This window comes from Trematomus bernacchii, unplaced genomic scaffold (genome assembly GCF_902827165.1).
Source record: "Trematomus bernacchii unplaced genomic scaffold, fTreBer1.1, whole genome shotgun sequence".
Classification (NCBI taxonomy): domain Eukaryota; kingdom Metazoa; phylum Chordata; class Actinopteri; order Perciformes; family Nototheniidae; genus Trematomus; species Trematomus bernacchii.
Genome location: NW_022987611.1, coordinates 1,760,622 through 1,780,242, shown reverse-complemented (window position 1 = coordinate 1,780,242; position 19,621 = coordinate 1,760,622). Strand labels below are relative to the sequence as shown.

At 42.9% G+C, this 19,621-nt stretch overlaps 1 protein-coding gene across 4 annotated transcripts in view; it reads left to right on the top strand.

The window, feature by feature from the left end:
- The first annotated feature begins 882 nt into the window (after positions 1–882).
- LOC117483637 (growth arrest-specific protein 7-like) overlaps positions 883–19,621 on the top strand; it is an 81,346-nt gene continuing 62,607 nt past the window's right edge. For 2 of the 4 annotated variants that reach the window (XM_034132020.1, XM_034132019.1), the window contains exon 1: positions 883–1,094. In XM_034132020.1, the coding sequence (XP_033987911.1) occupies positions 1,078–1,094 (17 nt within the window). In that variant the 5' untranslated portion in view covers positions 883–1,077. The remainder of the gene's footprint in view (positions 1,095–19,621) is intronic. The other 2 variants (XM_034132017.1, XM_034132018.1) reach the window with 2 other exon arrangements.

Sequence of the window (19,621 nt, the reverse complement as noted above, 5' to 3'; positions counted from 1 at the left end):
AGAATAACGTTATTAGCACATTTTTACAACTTGAGGAACGAATGTTTTTAATAAGGGCTATACAAGTGTTCATACTGGGTAGTTTATTTAGTTTAAAAAAAATTATCCAACGATTTACAGACCACTCTTTCCCCATGTAAGTCAATGGGAAAAAGTGTTTCCGGGCCTGGCAACCAAAAGGAAGTGTAGTACCGCCGTTTGGCCAGCACGAATATTTTCATCTGAGTCCGGCGCACTTCCTGGGGGCTTGGTGCTGACTTGAGACCGGTCTCTACCTGACCGGTCTCAACGCTGTGTGTGTCTGTCAGGAAACACGCTGTTTACAAGTAGTTCCAGCACTGATAAATTGCGATGTTAACAACCTCATGATAACCTCGTATTTTTTTAACTTAGGATCGTATAGTCTAGAAAAAGGTAAATGTGTGCATTTTATTATAAAGTTGTGTATATTTACAGACTGTAGCAACAACTAAGAAGCTTATAACATCAGGTTTAAAACTAAAAGAGCTTTACAAAAAATGAACACAATTAAAGATGTTTGGAGTTTTATTTGAGTTATTAATTTTAATTTTTTGTCCAAGAAATGCTGATTTGAAACCGTTGTTGCATACAGTTACGGCATTTCCTGTTTCTGCCGGAGAGAGGGGAGTTTGTTCCAAAGCTTGCCGCTGTATTTACTCCCTCCATCTGACAGGAGGGAGCCTCGTTGAGCTGCGAGTGTCACTCCACGGAGTTCACTCCGTCACGGAGGGGGAGTGTATAGGGGTAGGGTGTAGGGCGTGGTTTTGGGATTGGCCATTAGTGTCAGTGTTTGCGTCAGTGAGTGAGGGCTGTCGGTGAGCAACAACTGTTGATCCACTCCCCCCCCCCCCCCCCCCCCCACCCCACCCCACCCCATCACTGCGCTGTGGGTGATGTCTGGATCCTACTGCCGGAGTTTGTACCCGTTCAGCGGGGAGCAGCACCCGCAGGGACTGAGCTTCCATGCCGGGGACATGATCGAGGTGCTGCAGGCGGCGCCCGGAGGCTGGTGGCGGGGGCAGAGGGAGGGGTCCTCGGGCTGGTTCCCCTCCAGCTATGTGCAGGTCCTGGAGGTGAGAGACATTTAATATGTGCTGCTCGTTATTTAATACTACTTCTGGATGCCAGTGTGCTTAAATCTTACTTTTAATTTGTTATCCCTGCAACTGAAAAACACATTTGTATTTGTATGTTCTTTCTCTCTGCTTCTTTCTCTCTCTCTGTCTCTCTTTCACACACACACACACACACACACACACACACACACACACACACACACACACACACACACACACACACACACACACACACACACACACACACACACACACACACACACACACACTGGAAGATAAAGGCAGCATTGACAGATATTCACTAATAACGGTGGCTGCACATCAGATTAACCCTGACCCTCCCACAATCAGCTCTCTGACTGAGAGGCAGCACTTCCTCATTCCAGACACATTCCTGTGAAATCCTCAGGCCTGCTCTCCTCTCTGCAATGAAAGCACAGGGTCACCTTCCAATCCTTCCAAGTTGATGATACAATCTCCCATTCTAATAACTTTTTTCAAAAATTATATTATTATTAAAATGTTCTTAATTCTCATAAAAAATATAATTTGAAGAGGGAGGATGATAAATTACAATATGAACAATTTACATTTGTGGTGACAATGTGCGACACCCATCCATTCTAATTGATTACCATTTTTCAATTGGATCTCTTTACACTGGATACTATCCTTCATGTAAATCATAACTATACCCCTTTCTGAGCTGCTTCTTCTGTCCGTTAAAGGCTCCTGATGGGTGAGAGTCATGAAGCCAGGTCTCAGATAAACACAGGAAATCTAAATTAGAGTCCAGTGAAAGTTGATGGATCTGCTCACTTTTAGATGTAATGCTTTGTATGTGTAAATGCCCACCTAAAAGACCCTTTGGGATCCCAGAATGTTCTTGAGTGATTGATAGGTGGAAAGACACTCCGATTCCTGTTGGTGGAGATCCTAGGTGATCACCGGATTCACCTGTTTCCTGTTATCCTTTTGAGGAGTACTTTTGACAAATGCACATGGATTATTGCAGCAAGAGACACCCGGGATAGGCCAAAGAGCTCATTAATATCCGTAGGTTGGCCTCGTTCATTTGGCTTGAATCCGAAATACTCCCACACCGGAGATGTGGAATTAGGTTTTGTAACCAATTCCATTTCTATTTAAATTCCCCTAGAGCAGGGCTCTCCAACACGTCGATCGCGAGCTACCGGTAGCTCGCGGGCAGCTTTTCAGTAGCTCGCCGCTCGATTATTGATTATAGCGTAGTAAGGTTGCTTATTGATTTTTCGGCCGCGGCTGGACAATAACGTTTTTTTATTTTAGAATTTTTTCTGTCACACGAATATCAAATGGTCGGTGACGCAGAGATCAAGGAACAGACGTGACAGCAGCACAGCGACAACACACACGGAGCAGTCTGCTTTCTCCACCAACACCAGTCCAGAACTAACAGCAGAATGACCCGCTCTGAATCAGGCCCTGTCGCTGCGCGTCAGAGACACACAGGGAGGGATTTGTGTTTTTTGAAAAACACTCGTTATCGTCATGTCAGGTTTTTGGTGGATTTAATCAAGTCTTGGATTGCAGAGTATGAATGTCCTCTTGCTATTTTCAGTTGATAAATACTTGTGTAAAGTTTGTGAAGGCAGGAGGAAAGCTTCCGCGATCACCGTCTCCTCTCCGTTCCTCCAAACCCCGCCCTGAAAATAATGAGTGACAGGCTGATAGTGACCCGATAGAAACTTTATTATTCACTTAACCACTGATTGAGATATGATGAAGCTAACTTAATCTTATACATTCATGGGATTTATGTAACAGTAGAGAATGTAAGTGTGCACCCACATGCACTATTTTTGTTTTTATAATGCTATTGTAAATACTCCTGCTGTTTTCAGACTCAAGTCCTGTGTGTGATGCATTCAAGACATTCAGTGTCTTTTTTTTTAACAGAAGACTAGCTAGAAGCTGCAGCTAGACTGCAGAAGTATTAGTTTTTTGTTTTTGAGGATAGAACCATTTTCACACACAGATATAGGGAGGCTAGACCTATACCAGAGTTCCCGTTAGAATATTTTTTTGCCGGTCAACATGTCCGTTAAAGTTGAAATCTTCCGGACAAAATTAGATAAGTGCCGGTTAAAGGTCTTCTTTGTTATTTATTGAGCTTTAAAACAAATTGATATGATTCGACATTAAACAAACTAATTATAGTAGATTAACTACATTATTCAAAAGTGTACAGTAATTTACAAAAACGCGGGAATAATAAACGGAGCGCTCTCTCCTTCTCCTGACAGCCCGTCAGTATCATGCAGCTCGCGGATCCAGTAATGAGTGACCCGACAGTAAAACTAAACATATCTATAACTAGTTTAGGTAGTTTGAGAGGTAATTAAAATAGCTACGTGTGATTTTCTAACCTGAAGTGTGTTTTGCTCTGCTCGCCGCTGCAGGGGATCATGCAGAGCTGCGTGTCGACTCGTCAGCAGCAGCCGATCTCTCTCTCCTGTCAGATTAGACTTTACTCGCATTTATGTCCATATCGATCAGATCTAGCTAGTTCTAGCTAATGATATGACTACCTGCTTGTTAAAAGACACCTAAACAATAAGCGTCGCTATGCAACCGGATGAGGCCACAAAGTATAGCGCAGCATTATGCATTTGTTTACATGCCCACCGGAACCCCGAGGCATTACCAACAGATCAACGCACAATCAACCCATACAGGACATCTCTTTCTCCACATTAAGTGTTAGACATTAGAATTGACAATTTTTGTCTGTCACATACTCTTTTGTCTGTCACATACTATTCTTGTCTGTCACATAAGTGGCGCAACTGATGCGGTATTGCGCTAAGGGAAAATTATTTTGACCGGACATTTTGACCGGAGAGATTTAGATTTGCCGGACTTCAGCATATTTTACCGGTCATTGTCCGGTAATTACCGGCTAACGGGAACTCTGACCTATACAATTAATTTATTATGGTTTATAATTTAATGTCAAGACGAAGAAGAAGAAGAAAAAGATGGCTGAACAACTGTTCAGTGTCAATCCTGTGGAGATCTCCAAAATAATGTTCAGCTTAAGTCTCAGCAAAACTCACAACATTTCTGGAGCCTTGTAGACCCCGAAAACTATAGAACATTCACCAAGCAGCACTGAAAATGTCTGCTTTATTTGGTTCTGTTCTACATACCTTTGTGAAGCAGCTTTTTCTGACATGAATGAAATCTAAATACAGAACAAGACCAACTGATGAACATTTAAATGACTCTATTCTATGACTCCAGCATACACCTCTATGGTGGACTGCATGCAGTGCCATTCATCTCACTAACAAAAGAGTGAAATGCTTGTAAGGTGGTGATTAAGGACACTTATGTGAATGTTCAGTGATGTACTTATTATGTGGGCCATAATAATATGTGAGAAATCTTCGTTTTCTTGGACCTTATTTTTGATAAGCTTTAGGTATTGCAATTTCACACGTGTACAAAAGTATAGCTTAATTCAACTGATGAGGGCTATGTGAATAAATGTAAGCGATGTGATGCAAGTAGCTCTTGGCCACTTTCATTTTTTGAAAGTAGCTCTCAGATGAAGAAAGGTTGGAGACCCCTGCCCTAGAGTAAGTCACACGTTGTCTCATGCTTGTCGCTACTCGCTATATATTAATTTGGATGCTAGATCATGCTGCTACACTGCTGCACGTGCACGCGGAGTGTCTGACTCCTGACCTGGCTCTGTGTGTGAGCCCCGCCCCTCACAGCCCGCCAGGCCGGCAGACACAGCGCGCCTGGCGAAAATTCTGGTCACATCCTTATGTAAACGGCAATTTATCGAGCTCAGAAAAGTTATCGAGTCCATTTTTATTTATCGTACGATAAGTCAATTTATTGATTATCGCGACAGGCTATATATGTTCACTTATAAAAGGGGTAAATTAATAATCTTTTTTCTCAAAGCAATGATACACCTGTGAGTTGGATGCAGAAGAGTCAGAATCAATATAGTTGTTTTTATTTTAGAGTAAATTCAGGTTGAACATAGTAAAACAATTTAAATTATAGTTTCCGTCCAAAAAAAAAACATTACTTATAGTGAAAACCACCGTTGAATGATGGGATAGTAGACAAAAAGGAATCCAAACTATAACATATAATAAGTACCCTGTATCAAGATTGATGCAAAACAAGTGAAATTTGATCTTTTTAGAGAGGTTTAGAAAAAAAACCCACCTCTGGGGTCATTTGGGTGGATTTGCCATATCTCTGGAACCCATCGGTCGATTTTGGTGATTGACACCTCTTTTGAACCGTTAGAGCCAATAGAATCGAGGGGGGGTAAATTACCATTGGTGAATGAGAGTGATGCACATCCAGCATGCCCAAAACCGGAAGCTGGTTTACACTCAATAGAAGACTATGTTTATTACCATAAATGTTATGATGGATTATCAGTAATCATTTCAAAGTGACACAGAGACATTGGATTAACCTTCAGCAGCGTTTATATGCGTTGTAATGCCCTTGAACACAACTTTTGATCAGAAAACAGCAAAGGTAAGACGTATTTGCCCTTTGGCCCCGTAAAGTGAAGTTGTGTGTTGTCTTTCCTGGCTTCGCTGCTGTGAGTTTTGGTCGCACAGTGATGATACTTATACCAATGGAATCTGTGGAATCTCAGCTTTCATATGATATCTAGTTTGTGATATCTCAGATTGCATGAAGTATAAAATATTGCTACCGTGAGTTATGTGCTAAGTGCGTTAGCACTCTTTTGCTTAGTGCTGATTCAGAGGCTTGGCGTGAGACTTTTGTCTGTTTTGTTTAGGTTATGAAAAATGGTTCATATCGTCAGTTAGCTGAGTTTCTTCCCGTTAAGTGGGTATGACACATTAATAGGTTGTTAAATGTTAAGAAGCCCTGAGACACAGTTTCGTGAAAAGGTTAAAGTCCAGTTGGTGGCTTGGTTGGTATGTCTCTTCAGCCTTCTTTCTTTCAGAAGTTGCAATGAAATTTCACACCTATGGGGGATCATGTAAAATTAAGATCCATGGCTCAGTTGCCAGGGAGAGGTCCCAACACTAACATACAATGAAGATTAATCAGAATGTTCTGTACATTAAACTATGTGATTCATCACTTGTGTGCAGTGTTCCTGGGAAAGCAGGGCCTTCAAATGATTGTACGTTGAGGGAAATTATACATTATTGTTCAATTCATAACCACAATAACAAGAAGGTATACATGTGTCATTTGACACATAATAAAACAACTTTTTGCATATTACATAATTATATTACAAGACAAGCATGTGTAAGCCTGGTCACACCCTGCATGAGATCAGTTAGAGAGGGCAGTATGATCATTCAAAGCTGGACGCATGGAGTTGCATAAAGGTGACTGAAGCAGTCACTTCCTGTGTTGTCATGCACTGGCTTTTGAAGGGTCACAGCGAGACATGCATTGTAGAGTGCTTAGTGTGGAAAGCAGAACTGTGGATTGACATGTTGCTATATGATCCTGAACAGAAGTGCAGATAAGATGTGAGGAGAGCACAGAGTGTGTCAGTATGACCCTGTGTCAGCCACGTCATGTGCCTGGCTGGAGTAGAAGCTGCGAGGAGAGGCAGTGAGACAAACAAGGCTTTAGAAATCCACATAAACTGGAGGGGTGGGTGGGCTGTAACAGAACAGGCTTTGTTAGCAGTACTTGCCACTCTCACAAACACACATATGCAGACAATAATCACAGTTTGTGTGCATGTACATATGTACACTGAAAAAAATGACTTTTTGGCTTTGTAAATATTACTTTGATTATATGTTTAAATTTTACAATACATTACTATTTCAGTAATTTTACTCAAAATGTCACCTTTTATTTAATGTGTTACTTGTGTTTCTATGTAATTTTGAATCTTCATTTTGATAAGTGAATTTTAACAATAGCACCAAGTAAATATTACCTAAAGTATTGTATTGACTGTACAACCTGTTAAAGCTAGTAAAATGTACATGGGCAATGCGAGTTAACTGTGGGTGACATCAGAGGAGAGTTTGTTCCCGCGCACGTTGCCCCCACAGACACGGACAGTCCAGGACTCAGAAGGTTGACATTTGAGTGGAAGACTGCTTGGTCGACCATTTAATGTGAATATTCGTGGATGTGGAGTCATGTGAGTATGTTTATGTGCTTGGTTAACTTGTTACATTCCTGTTAGCTTGTCAGCTAAAGTCAGTATTTGGTTATTAAAAATGTAAGGCTAAGTTAGCTAACATTAGCCGACAGATTAGCCGGCTAACTAGCTCATTATCGTGCTAGCAAACTTAGCCCGGTTTCATGCAAGTTGCACACATCAGATATAATATATATTTTTGAATGGCTTATTTAAAGCTTCAAAGTTGTCGGCTAAGACGACATTCCCCGTTTATAATGGAAACTATGGCACTGGCGCACTCCATAGATCCGAATATTTTTTTGAATTTGAATCGTTTTTTATTTTGGAGGGAGGGGGGTGTTTATGGCTCCAGCTCGACAAAAGAAATACTCAACAGTATGTGCGACGCTACGTGATGCGGTCAGTTTCACTGCAGCCTAGAGAAGGAAAAAGTGGTCAAGGAATATTATATTTACAGTTAAATATGAACAGCGCGATTTAAAAGGTGAGTGTGTCTGTGTGTTTGCCTCGGACCGATGTGTTCACTTTGTTCTGACGGCAGAGACTGCTGACACACGGAGACTGAATCAGCAGAAACACTTCAGACTACGTTTTTAGTGTTAAAACATTTCTCCCAGCAAACAAAGTGTTCAGAAGTCCAAAATGCACTCTGAATGTTTGATCCTAAAAACACTCGCTACACGGGGCGGAAATCCTGCAGCAGGTCCTCCTCACATAATGGCGTTATTTTTGTGCCTCTATCCTAAGCACGCAATGAAACATTTTGAGCATAGAACATTTTATTGAGTGCGCAATTGAACATTTTTGAGGACAGAAAAATATATTTTGCAAACACATCAATTGTATTTTGAAGAGAAATTGACTGCCGCCACTGATAACAATACTATTTCTGTGTCATATATATATATATTCACCCTTTTTTACTTTATTCAACTTTATATTAATTGCAATTTCTTCTATAGTAACAGTGACTTTAATGATATAGGGCTGACTAGATGTGCTTGCATTATGTTGGCTAATCATGCTTATCTGTTCCCTTCCCTTTTCAGTTTTGTTCTTAAGGCCCAGACACACCAGGCAGTCACCAGAGAACTCGCCGACGCCGACTGTTGCGTCGCCGTGTTCTCCTGCGTCTTGGCCATGTGTCGCACTGGAACACACCGCAAAGACTTCAGCCTTACCAGCACGCGGCGGTAGTGTGTATTCGTCATTCAAAATAGGCAACAACCGGAAGACAGAGAAGAAGAACAGCGTGATATAAACAAACAACAAATAGCGTGTGCGTTCCATTTTCACTGTCGTCCATCGAAAACATGTTTCGTGCGGTACTGGAGCTATCAGCCATTGGAATGTTGCTTGTGGAAGACAGAGCTGGAGTTAAATGAAATGCCAGATTTCAGATATTTTCCTCAAGCTTTGGTAAAGTGTATTCTTTGAATGCAGTTCTATTTCGTATAAGGCTTCGCCCTCTAAGGCTATCGCTATTGGGTAATCCCACTGCACATGTGCAGCACTGACAGACTTAATCCAGGCCCACCTATGACGTGGGCCCCACCTACGGCCTCACTTCCGTATAAATAGGAAGTAGGCCCGACCATCTGCTCCCATTTTTCTTCAGCACTCCGTTGCAGAAGCACTGGCCCTCTGGCCCACAGACAGCGGAGAGAGGACGCTCTCGCTGCTGCGGCCGAGGATGATTGGCTAGTCCAGGAGTCTTACTCCGTGGATCAAGCCCTTGATTTATGGGATCCGAGTGGCGGGCAGCAGTCAGGCGACTCCTTCCCCTCCATTCACGGATCACCATGGGGTTCCCCCGGCCCCATCCTCCCTCTCCTCCGGACGGGGGAGACGGGGCGGGCCCGGTGTCAGCCCGACAGCCGAGCCTATGGGTTCGGCTGTCGGGCTGACACTGGGTCCCGGGTCACCGGGTCCCTCTATCCGCCATCTCGGCTCTGCCGTATAGGCGGTATTCTCCAGGAACTCCCGGAGATCATCGGAAAGGCAGCCGCCTAATGAGATCTCCCCGTTCCCCCGGTTCAGGAGAGCTCTCCTCCGGATGACATAAAAAAGCTGTATAAGCGGCTGCCTCATGGCCTGTCGGTTATTAGGCAGCAGGGCTCGCGGCACAAAACGCCTGTCTTTAAAACCTGTCGGTTGATTAGACAGCACAGGCTTGTTTCCTATGTCACAGATATGCCTCCACACACCTCCGCTCATTCCTCAAGCGGGTTTGAGCGTGAACGCGCCTCAAATGTCCGGTTTTCGAGCCTTCTCTTAAACAGCGACATGATGAGAGCCGCTGTGCAATACAGCGTGTGGAGGTGCATAAGCCAGCTGGGGTTAACCTGTCGGTTAACAGACAGCGGGGCTCGCCGTTTGAGCCGGCTGTAACCTGTCAGTTAGCAGGCAGCAGGGCTCGCGTCACAAGCCAGCTGTATTTAACCAGGCGGTTATTAGACAGCAGGGCTTGACGTTTAAACCTGATGCTCCTAACCTGTCGGTTATCAGGCAGCACGGTTTTTTCCTCTGTCCCAGATGTGCCTACTACACACGGTCGTAATGAGCCCAGGGCTGTTATTACGCACTGTGTGAATAGCACTGCACACACCTCCGCTCATTCCTCAGCAGGGTTGAGCGGGAACGCGCCTCAATGTCCAGTTTACGAGCCTTAAAACTCCTAAACAGAGACAGGGTGAGAGCCGGTGTGAGATGCAGCGTGTGGAGGCCCCCTCGCAGCTTTTTCGGTCCGGGCCCCTCTTGGGTTGCTTCACGGGCAACGGCGGCAAGGGCTCTGACGTGGCTCGTCACCATGACAACCACAGCACATTCCAGAGCATGTCGCGCGCTCTCAGAGTATTACTCAGAGTGGTGACGCGTGTGTTCGATGGACAGATGGATAATAATATGCAGCAAGGCCCACCGGGTAAGCCGGCTGCCCCTAACCTGTCGGTTATAGGCAGCATGGCTCGCTGCATAAATCGGCTGTCTTTAAAACCTATTGGTTTTTAGGCAGCTCGGTTTTTCTCCTCTGTCCCAGACCTACCTCCTACACACGGTCGTAATGAACCCACGAGTGCCATTATTACAGTGTGGACAGCACTGCACACACCTCCGCTCATCGCTCAGGGGTGTTGAGCGTGAACGCACCTCAAGGTCCGGTTTACGAGCTTTCTCCTAAACGCGACATAAATGAGAGCCGGTGTGAAATGCAGCGTCTGGAGGACTCTGGCGTGGCTTGTCACCATGTCAACCACAGCACATCCAGAGCAGGTTCGCGCGCTGAGTGGATGGCGCGTGTGTTCGATGGACAGAGGGAAGTAATATGCAGCAAGGCTCCCCGGTTAAGCCGGCTGCCAATAGCCTATTGGTTACTTGGCAGCATGGCTCGCTGCTTAAGCCGGCTGGTTTTTTAACTTATCAGTTAATAAAACAACAGGGCTTACTATTCAATTCGTCTACCTTAAACCTTCTGGTTATTAGGCAGCACAGATTTTTCCGATGTCTCAGACGTACCTCCTACCCACGGTCGTAATGAGCCCACGCCCCCCAGGTGTCATGCTCACTATGTACCCGTCTCCCTCTGGCCCTCAAACAGCAGAGAGCGGACGCTCTCGCTGCTGCTGCGGTCGAGGATGATTGGGCAGTCCAGGAGGTTTACTCCGTGGACGAAGCCCTTGATTTCCTGGGTCCGAGTGGAGGGCACAAGTCGGATGACTACACCTCCTCCATTCATGGATCAAAGGGGCCATTATTACGCCTTGTGGGGACAGCACTGCACACACCTCCGCTCATCCCTTAGTGGTGTTGAGCGTGAACGCGCGGTTTACGAGACTTCTCCTAAACGGCGACATAATGAGAGCCTGTGTGAAATGCAGCGTGTGGAGGGCTCTGGCGTGGTTTGCCACCAACCACAGCACATCCAGAGAAAGTACACCCGGCACTATCAGAGTATTACTCAGGGTGGCGGCGTGTGTGTCTGATGGACAGATGGATGAGCAGGCGGATGGGCAGGGTAGTCTCTGCAGTTCGCCTCTCCCCCCCGCAGTTCTACGGGATACAGGGAACCCTGTCATCCCAGGAACAGTGTCTCGCGCTCCGCGCAGAGCGGCAGGAACTCTGTTAAAGGAAGCCGGAGCGGGGGGAATGAGACCCATCCTCGATCTGTCAGTGTCCAACAAGGGAATGGCCTTTTCCCATGCTGACGATCAAACAGGTGCTGGAGTGTGTTCACCAGGGAGACTGGTTCACAGCCATAATCCTGAAGGATGCTTACCTCCATGTAACCATCATCCCGAAACACAGCAATTTCCTGCGTTTCTCATTCCTGGCTCCACGCACTTTTTCAAAGTGGGTGGAGACGGCTGGAGCAGCACAGAATGGGGATGAGAGTGTTATTTTACCTGGACGACCGGCTGTGGCTGGCTCGCTCCAGGGAGGAAGCGGCTTTACACAGACGATACAGCGTATCTCATCTGTCAAGCCTGGGTTTCATTATCAACTGGAAGAAGGGCTGTCCTCTTCCCTCCCAGGTTATCATTTAACTGGGAGTGGAATTGAACTCAGCCCGCATGAGAGCGCGACTCTCACAGCGGAGAGGGGAGAAAGTGACAGTTCTCCTCCGGCGCGTCACACCCCGCGGGGTGGTGACAGCCCTCTCCGTTTAATACCATGGCTTCTTAAAACTGTTTACTAAGCATTCATAACAAAACAATACCCTGACATGTGTGTGCCATTAGTTCGGGGTGTGGTCAAGTGTGAGAGGCACATTGTAGACACATTGTGATGGCTCTATTCAGATGCTAAAACGTACTTCTAGAAGATTCAGAACACTACAAAATATAATCAAGACATATTTTATCATGTATTATTATAGGTTAAGATAAAAGCGTTATTGATCCCATGGTGAATTTCATAAGCTACCCAGCAGTATATAATGTAATTTTAAATTAGCTCCTCCTTTACCAGCTGCAACATTAAGGTGATGAGCACATCAATAATTATAATGCAATAACATATATATTATTCTGTTATTGTTATATTTACCACTGTAACCACCAAATGAATGGAAATAATGTTTTTGTAAATGAAAGAAGCAAGAAACACTTATTTGTACTCAACAAATAAAATAGTTACCGTGATGGTGAGGTTCGAAGTACTCTCCTTCCTTTTTGTGTAGGGCTCTAAAAACTGCAGCCTGGTCATGATCCACTGCTGTCTGCCGGTCTTTGGTGCTCCACAACTACCCGTAGGGGCAAGTTTCCTGTACCGGGTGTACTGGGTTCGCAGAGAATCCCACTTCTTCCTCAGCTCTTTCTCTGAAGCACACAAATAAACGATGTAAGCATTGTGGCATTGTGGCATGTCCAATTCATATCTATATGCAGTGCCAAACAAGTAGCAACAGCTAACAACAAGATAACAACAAAACACAAGGTTGAAATAACAAATTACATTTCACGTACGCTGGCAAACAATAAAAAAAAAAACAGTTTCTGCTAGAGAGCTCAATTGATGAAAAAAGAGAATCTTACCTGAGAAACCAAGTTGAGTTTCAATCTCTCGCCAGAGTCCGGTTTTCACTACTCGGTTCGAGTACTTTTTCTCTGTAATATCGTACAGAGCTGGCCTCTCCTGGATCAAGGTGATAAGCAGGTCTTCGTTTCCTTCATTCCAGATCGCCATGATGACAAATAAACCGATGAGATGAAAATGAATAGCCGTCTGTGTTGTGCCTTAAATAAAAATAAATTGCTCTTATTGTCATTTCACAGTACAGGTACTATGTAACGAAATTGTCCCTCTGCATTTGACCCATCCTAGTGTTAGGAGCAGTGTGCTGCCGTGGACGGTGCCCGGGGAGCAGTGTAGGGAACGGTGCCTTCTTAAATCGTTTGTTTACGCCCCTCACTTCCGTTTCGCTTCTCATTCGCTAGCTGAACAGCCAATCAGAGTGGTGTCTTGGTCCGACTGCGACGCATGGCCGATTCAACATGTTGAATCGGCCATGAAAGGCCAAATAAGGCGTGTCACGGCCGGCGGTTCGGGACACACCAAATTGAGTTTGGGCGACAGGACACGCTTCGTCGTCCGACTAACGAAGACGGCCGATTTCGGCCTGGTGTGTCAGGGGCTTTAGGCAACATTGCATTTGATGGTTGGTTTTGCCTCCAGCAGTGAGTCTCTGCAGCAAGACAAGACACCTGACCATGGAGGTAACTTTACAAATCATTGTATATTGTGTAGGGCTAGGTAAATTGAAAAGTCGTCAAAACCAACATTCTTAATCTGTTACCGACCAAATTTCAGTCACATCGATAAGTCATGTGGTCACACTTAGTCTTCAGTCAACACCATACAAACCAAAGCTAAATGTAAATACTGTCGAAAAATAGCAGATTAGCACAGCCTTTAAGTAGCGTTTAGTGTGCATTGGGTGGATTAGCACAGCCTTTAAGTAGCGTTTAGTGTGCATTGGGTGGTTTAGCACAGCCTGTAAGTAGCGTTTAGTGTGCATTGGGTGGTTTAGCACAGCCTGTAAGTAGCGTTTAGTGTGCATTGGGTGGTTTAGCACAGCCTGTAAGTAGCGTTTAGTGTGCATTGGGTGGCAGAGGAAGGGAGATGGTGTGGCAGAGCTCAGAGAGGTATAAATGCTGCTGTCTGAGTGGAGTCGGGTAAGCTGTAAACCATGATGACAGTGAATGTCTAGTATGAGTTACAAATTGTCAGAAAATAATCTATGAATAAGATAGATGGACAAGTGCTACTGACAGTTAATCGTCTTAAATGTATAATGTTTTGCATGATATTTAATCACGTAACTTTTGTACTTTGGTACAACACAAATAAAATGATAGTAAAAAATACTCTTTAGCCACAGACCACTTCACCTGGCTGTATCTCACCATTTCGTGGTTATAATTAACAAACAAAATAATTAGAAATGCATATGTGCCAGCATGTCAACTCTAAGCAGCAAAGTGGTGTTGACAGTGTATTATTTCAATTTAAGACTATATGTGTAAGGACATATTTCCAGACTAAATTAACACAGATAATGTTCCAGCTTTTTTGTAATGTGTCCTTTGACAAACTACTTTTGTAAATGGCTATGAGCCTGATGTTCACAGTTGTGATAAAGGGTCCAGTTTAGTAATGCATCCTGTCTATTAAAATGTAGTGATACATTTACTAAAATTGGATAAACACAATGAGGTTAAGAAGCTATGGATAAAGCAGTTATGAAGAACCTGAGGTCTGTCATTGTATTGAAAGGTTGTATTTTGGATAAAAGTATTATTAAGTTATTTTTACTTTGCGTATTGATTAGCCTTGAATGCAGTGACAAGTTGAATGTATACATGTGTGATAGAATTATTTTTTAAATTACATTTTACATGATAAAAATGGCTCTGAATGTATATTGTTGTGTTCATATTTAAGCAATAAATTGCAAGACATTAAGTTCTGTAATTTACATAATTCATTTCTAATGTACTTTCTATATATTTCACAGGTTACCAAGGGAAATTGAGTCATTCAGCAATTTCGTCTTCGACAGCTAATGCAGAGTAAGTTGATCAACTCAGTACTGTTAGTTTAAGTTGACATAGAAATGTTTTTGTAACATGGTTTAGTTTCAAGAGGTTTAAAGATTGAATTTATTTGTGTTTTTTTCAGATTCCACTAGATGGGTGTGCATCGAACAAAAGGACAGGATTGTTAAAGCACTACAGGCTAAAATATGTCAGGGGTGGCCGCTGCCACTCAGTCCTTTGTCTTTATACAGATTGCCCTTGTTCGTTTAAAACATTTAATGCCCTTCGTGCCCATTTGAACCGACAGCACACAGAGTCAGTAACACCAGGTCTTTCATTTAATTTTGTCATTCTTTTTCTATGGGCTTAGATATGTCTGATACTTATTTGTGTGAACATAACAATTATTTGTGTGTAAATATGTGATTTGTAAATGTAAAACACCATCCACAAATGCATTTAAAAGATTTGCAAACTCACAAATAAATTTGCAAATGTAAAACGGATCTGCAAATACGCAAAATATTTTCACAAATAAAATGAATATCTCTTTAACATTTACAACTTTCGATCAGGCATTTGTGAAACCATTTTGTATTTGTCGACCAAAAATGTGCTTGTGGATCTCAAATCTCTGCTTGTGGTTCTCAAATCTCTGCTTGTGGATCGTCTTTTTACACACACGGAGTTTTGAGACAAACTTTCTGCCGGTCTCGGCTAAAATCTACTTGAACAGCGGAACGTTAGATGCATTCTTTATCACCATCATCATCATGTTATAGTGATACAGTTAGTTTGTGTTAGTTTATTCGTTCAATACAGCATATATCGAGCACATTCGTATGCATTGATGTTGAAGTACAGGCTACGCCACTTTCAGGTCCCGGGGGGAGCAGCTGGCAGCGAAGCAGCCCAGAGTTAACTCTTTCTTCATTGTTTTTTGTGTATTCAGTCAAGCGGGTCAAAGATACAAAGCACTTCACATTTTATTAATCGGCCTAGTTTTAACCTACCTACCTACCTACCTACCTACCTACCTACCTACCTACCTACCTACCTACCTACCTACCTACCTATACTACCTACCTACCTACCTATACTACCTACCTTACTACCTACCTACCTACCTACCTACCTACCTACCTACCTACCTATACTACCTACCTACCTACCTACCTATACTACCTACCTACCTACCTACCTACCTACCTATACTACCTACCTTACTACCTACCTACCTATACTACCTACCTTACTACCTACCTACCTACCTATACTACCTACCTTACTACCTACCTACCTACCTACCTACCTACCTACCTACCTACCTACCTACCTACCACTTGAGAATTGTCGTATTTTTTATGAATTTTTTTTCTTATGTCCATCTTCAAAAACTCTGAGTCCAACTGACAGTTTAAACATTGTCACAGCCTATAGCCAAGCTTAGCCTCTCGGCGACTCAAACTGGACTGGGAATTGAGCCGCCACAATAATAATAAAAATTATGATTATTACCTTACTTTTGTCTATTTGTATTACTCTGTGTTGTGTTTTTAAGGCGCAATGCCAAGACCCATTCTTTGTATGCTTGCATTGGCTAATGAAACAGATTCTGTATTATTGTAATCTCTGAAGGTGACTCATTTTGGTCACTATTTCCATAAAACAAAAACAACAAAAAAAGCTTCTAAATATTGGGCCTTGAAAGTGCTCTCTGAAACTATACGCCTGGGATCATGACCATGAAATGAAAAAATGAAAACTTTGCCGTAGAGGTACACCAAATACATTGTTGGAAAGGTCTTGACCTGGAGAGTAACATATGTCAGTATGATGATTCCACATGGCTCCTGCTTTGAAATACTGACCTTTGAACCTTGACCTCGGTGCATGTTTGAAGGCTTATAATTAAGCAACAAAAGGGACTACAGACATGGGACATACTGTTATAGAGAGCTCTTGACCTCAGCTATCATGTGAGTAAAACTGGGGGCACTGTCAAATTTGGGTCAAATATGGTTAAAATGTATTTTCACCCATTTCACAATTTGATATTTAAAATCTGATTACACAAATGTGTTTACCATCCCCTTAAACCCTCAGTGTATTCTTAATTCAGTATTTATAACTTCCAATTTTAGGAAAAACACTAATATATTTAAAAACTACAATTCCCTAGAGCCACGCTATGCAGCTTGGTACAAATCAGCACCACAGTTGTAGTTCTTCCAGTTTGCAAATACATAGGGTCTTAAAAATATATATCTAAGTATATAAAATATCTAGTATAGCCAAACTAGTAATTGCACTGCATCCAGAGTATGTATATTAAGAAAAAGATGTTGGTTTATTTGAGATATTTTAGCTATTCTGGAAATGGGGTTTTTTGGTTGGTTCTTTCTTTTTTGGTTACTGTGATCTTCTACAGTACATTGTTGGTTACTGTGAATATCTACAGAACATTGTTGGTTACTGTGAATATCTACAGAACATTGTTGGTTACTGTGATTATCTAAAGTACATTGATGGTTACTGTGATTATCTACAGTACATTGATGGTTACTGTGAATATCTACAGTACATTGTTGGTTACTGTGATTATCTACAGTACATTGTTGGTTACTGTGATCTTCTACAGTACATTGTTGGTTACTGTGATTATCTACAGTACATTGTTGGTTACTGTGATTATCTACAGTACATTGTTGGTTACTGTGATCTTCTACAGTATATTGTTGGTTACTGTGATTTTCTAAAGTACATTGTTGGTTACTGTGAATATCTACAGTACATTGTTGGTTACTGTGATTTTCTACAGTACATTGTTGGTTACTGAGATTTTATACAGTTGGGACGTTACTACTGATATTTTTAAAGTAACGCCAGAGGTACTGTAATTTTTGGTTGGAAACACGGTATTATACTCTAAAATAGTATACAGTAATTTACTGTGCACAAACACTGTAAATAACTGTGGATTTCACAGCCATTTTTTACAGTGCTCTTTTGAACGGCTCTCGCAAAGGAACGGAGCCTTAAGATCCGGCTCCCTTCAAAGAGCCATAATTCCCATCACTATTTTGAATATGATGAAGAAAGGTCGCACTTTCTCCTGTAGCTTGAATTTGGCTTTTGGGTATTTTGGCTTGGTTATTAATAGATAAATAGATTATTTAGAAGAAGAAGTCCAGTAACAAACCACCGCTCGGGTTCAGATCAGGGAGACCGTTCCCCCCAATCACACCCCTCCAAGTGTCTCCATCATTGCCCCCGTGTGGTGAAGTCTCCCAGCAAGACTAAGGAGCCCCCTTTAGGAGCCCCATACAGGACTCTTTCCAGGGTCTCCAAGAAGTCTCCCTATGAGACCACTGTGCTCTGATTCGTCAGCTCGCCCACTCTGTTCTGATTAGTCAACCACCGTTACAGCTGAACATCAGTGTTTATGTTTTACAATGGCGTTTGTTAGCAACCAGAAAATGACACCAGTAATGACAAACAGATGAGAATGCTGCGTGGGGTCTGGGTGCCGTGTTGGCGGGACGTTGCGGCGCTCGCTGGTCCTCCCTGTGGGGCTCGAGGAGCGGACAGTGTGAGGTGGATTACTGGTGTCGTTTCCTGGTTGCTGCGTGGGGCCGCGGAGCTCAGGCTGAGTGACGGTACGTCTACACGGCAGCGTCGCGTTGAAGCTTGCCGGTGGGCGTGTCTGGCAGGGGACCAACAACCAATCATATTAATCTCCCGCCCGACTTTGACCGTCTCGTCATTGTTGGTGATTTTAACATCCATGTTGACAACCCCCAGGATAGAGGGGCTAAAGAACTGTTTTGTGTTCCTGATAACTATGGACTGACTCAGCATGTGGCGGAGCCCACGCACAATAAGGGGCACACTCTGGACTTAATTGTCTCAAAGGGTCTGAATATCTCTAAGGTTATGGTGACTGATGTTGTACTCTGATCAGTCCTGTGTTTTCTTTGAGAGCTCTATTTCTGTTCACAAAAATGTTCAAAAAGAGGTAACCACAAAGCAATATTTAACTGAAAATACTAAGGAAATGTTTGTTCAGAATTTTTCTTCCACACTTACCCTTGCTAACATCTCTGTAAATGAGCTAGTAGATCATTTTAATTAAAAATGTTATAGATGCCATTGCTCCAACTAAGGTAAAGGAAGTGTCTGGCAAGAAAATATCTCCATAGAGAAAGGCCATGACCGTGAGAACAGAAAAAAGAGAGTGTCGAAAAGCTGAACGCAGGTGGCGAAAAACAAATCTCCAGGCTCATTTTGAAATCTATAAAGAGAGACTTGGCTTTTATAATTTGGAATTGAAAAACGCACGACAGTCTTTCTTCTCTGACATCATTGCCAAAAACAAAAACAACGCTCGTGCCTTGTTTGCTACCGTCGACAGACTAACAAACCCCCCAGTGTCAGTAGCCTCTGAACTGCTATCCACCAGGGCGTGCAATGCATTTGCCTCCTTCTTCACTGACAACATTCAGAAAATCAGACAAGCAGTCAGTGCCTCTATCAGGTACAGCAAATGTGTTGTCCCTGTGTCCATTTAAAATCAAATCAAACACCATGACACAATTCCATCTGACTCTACATGTATGGCAGCTAGGGCTGCAACAAACGACCAATTTAATAATCGATTAATCTATCGATTAATTAAACGATTCATCGATTATTCGGATTATGCCTTGCACAATTTCTCAAACACTCTTATTTAGCCATCAACTTTTTGATTTAGCTTGAGGTTGTTTTAGGCATGTGGAAACTAACAATGAAGACAATAAAGATGAATA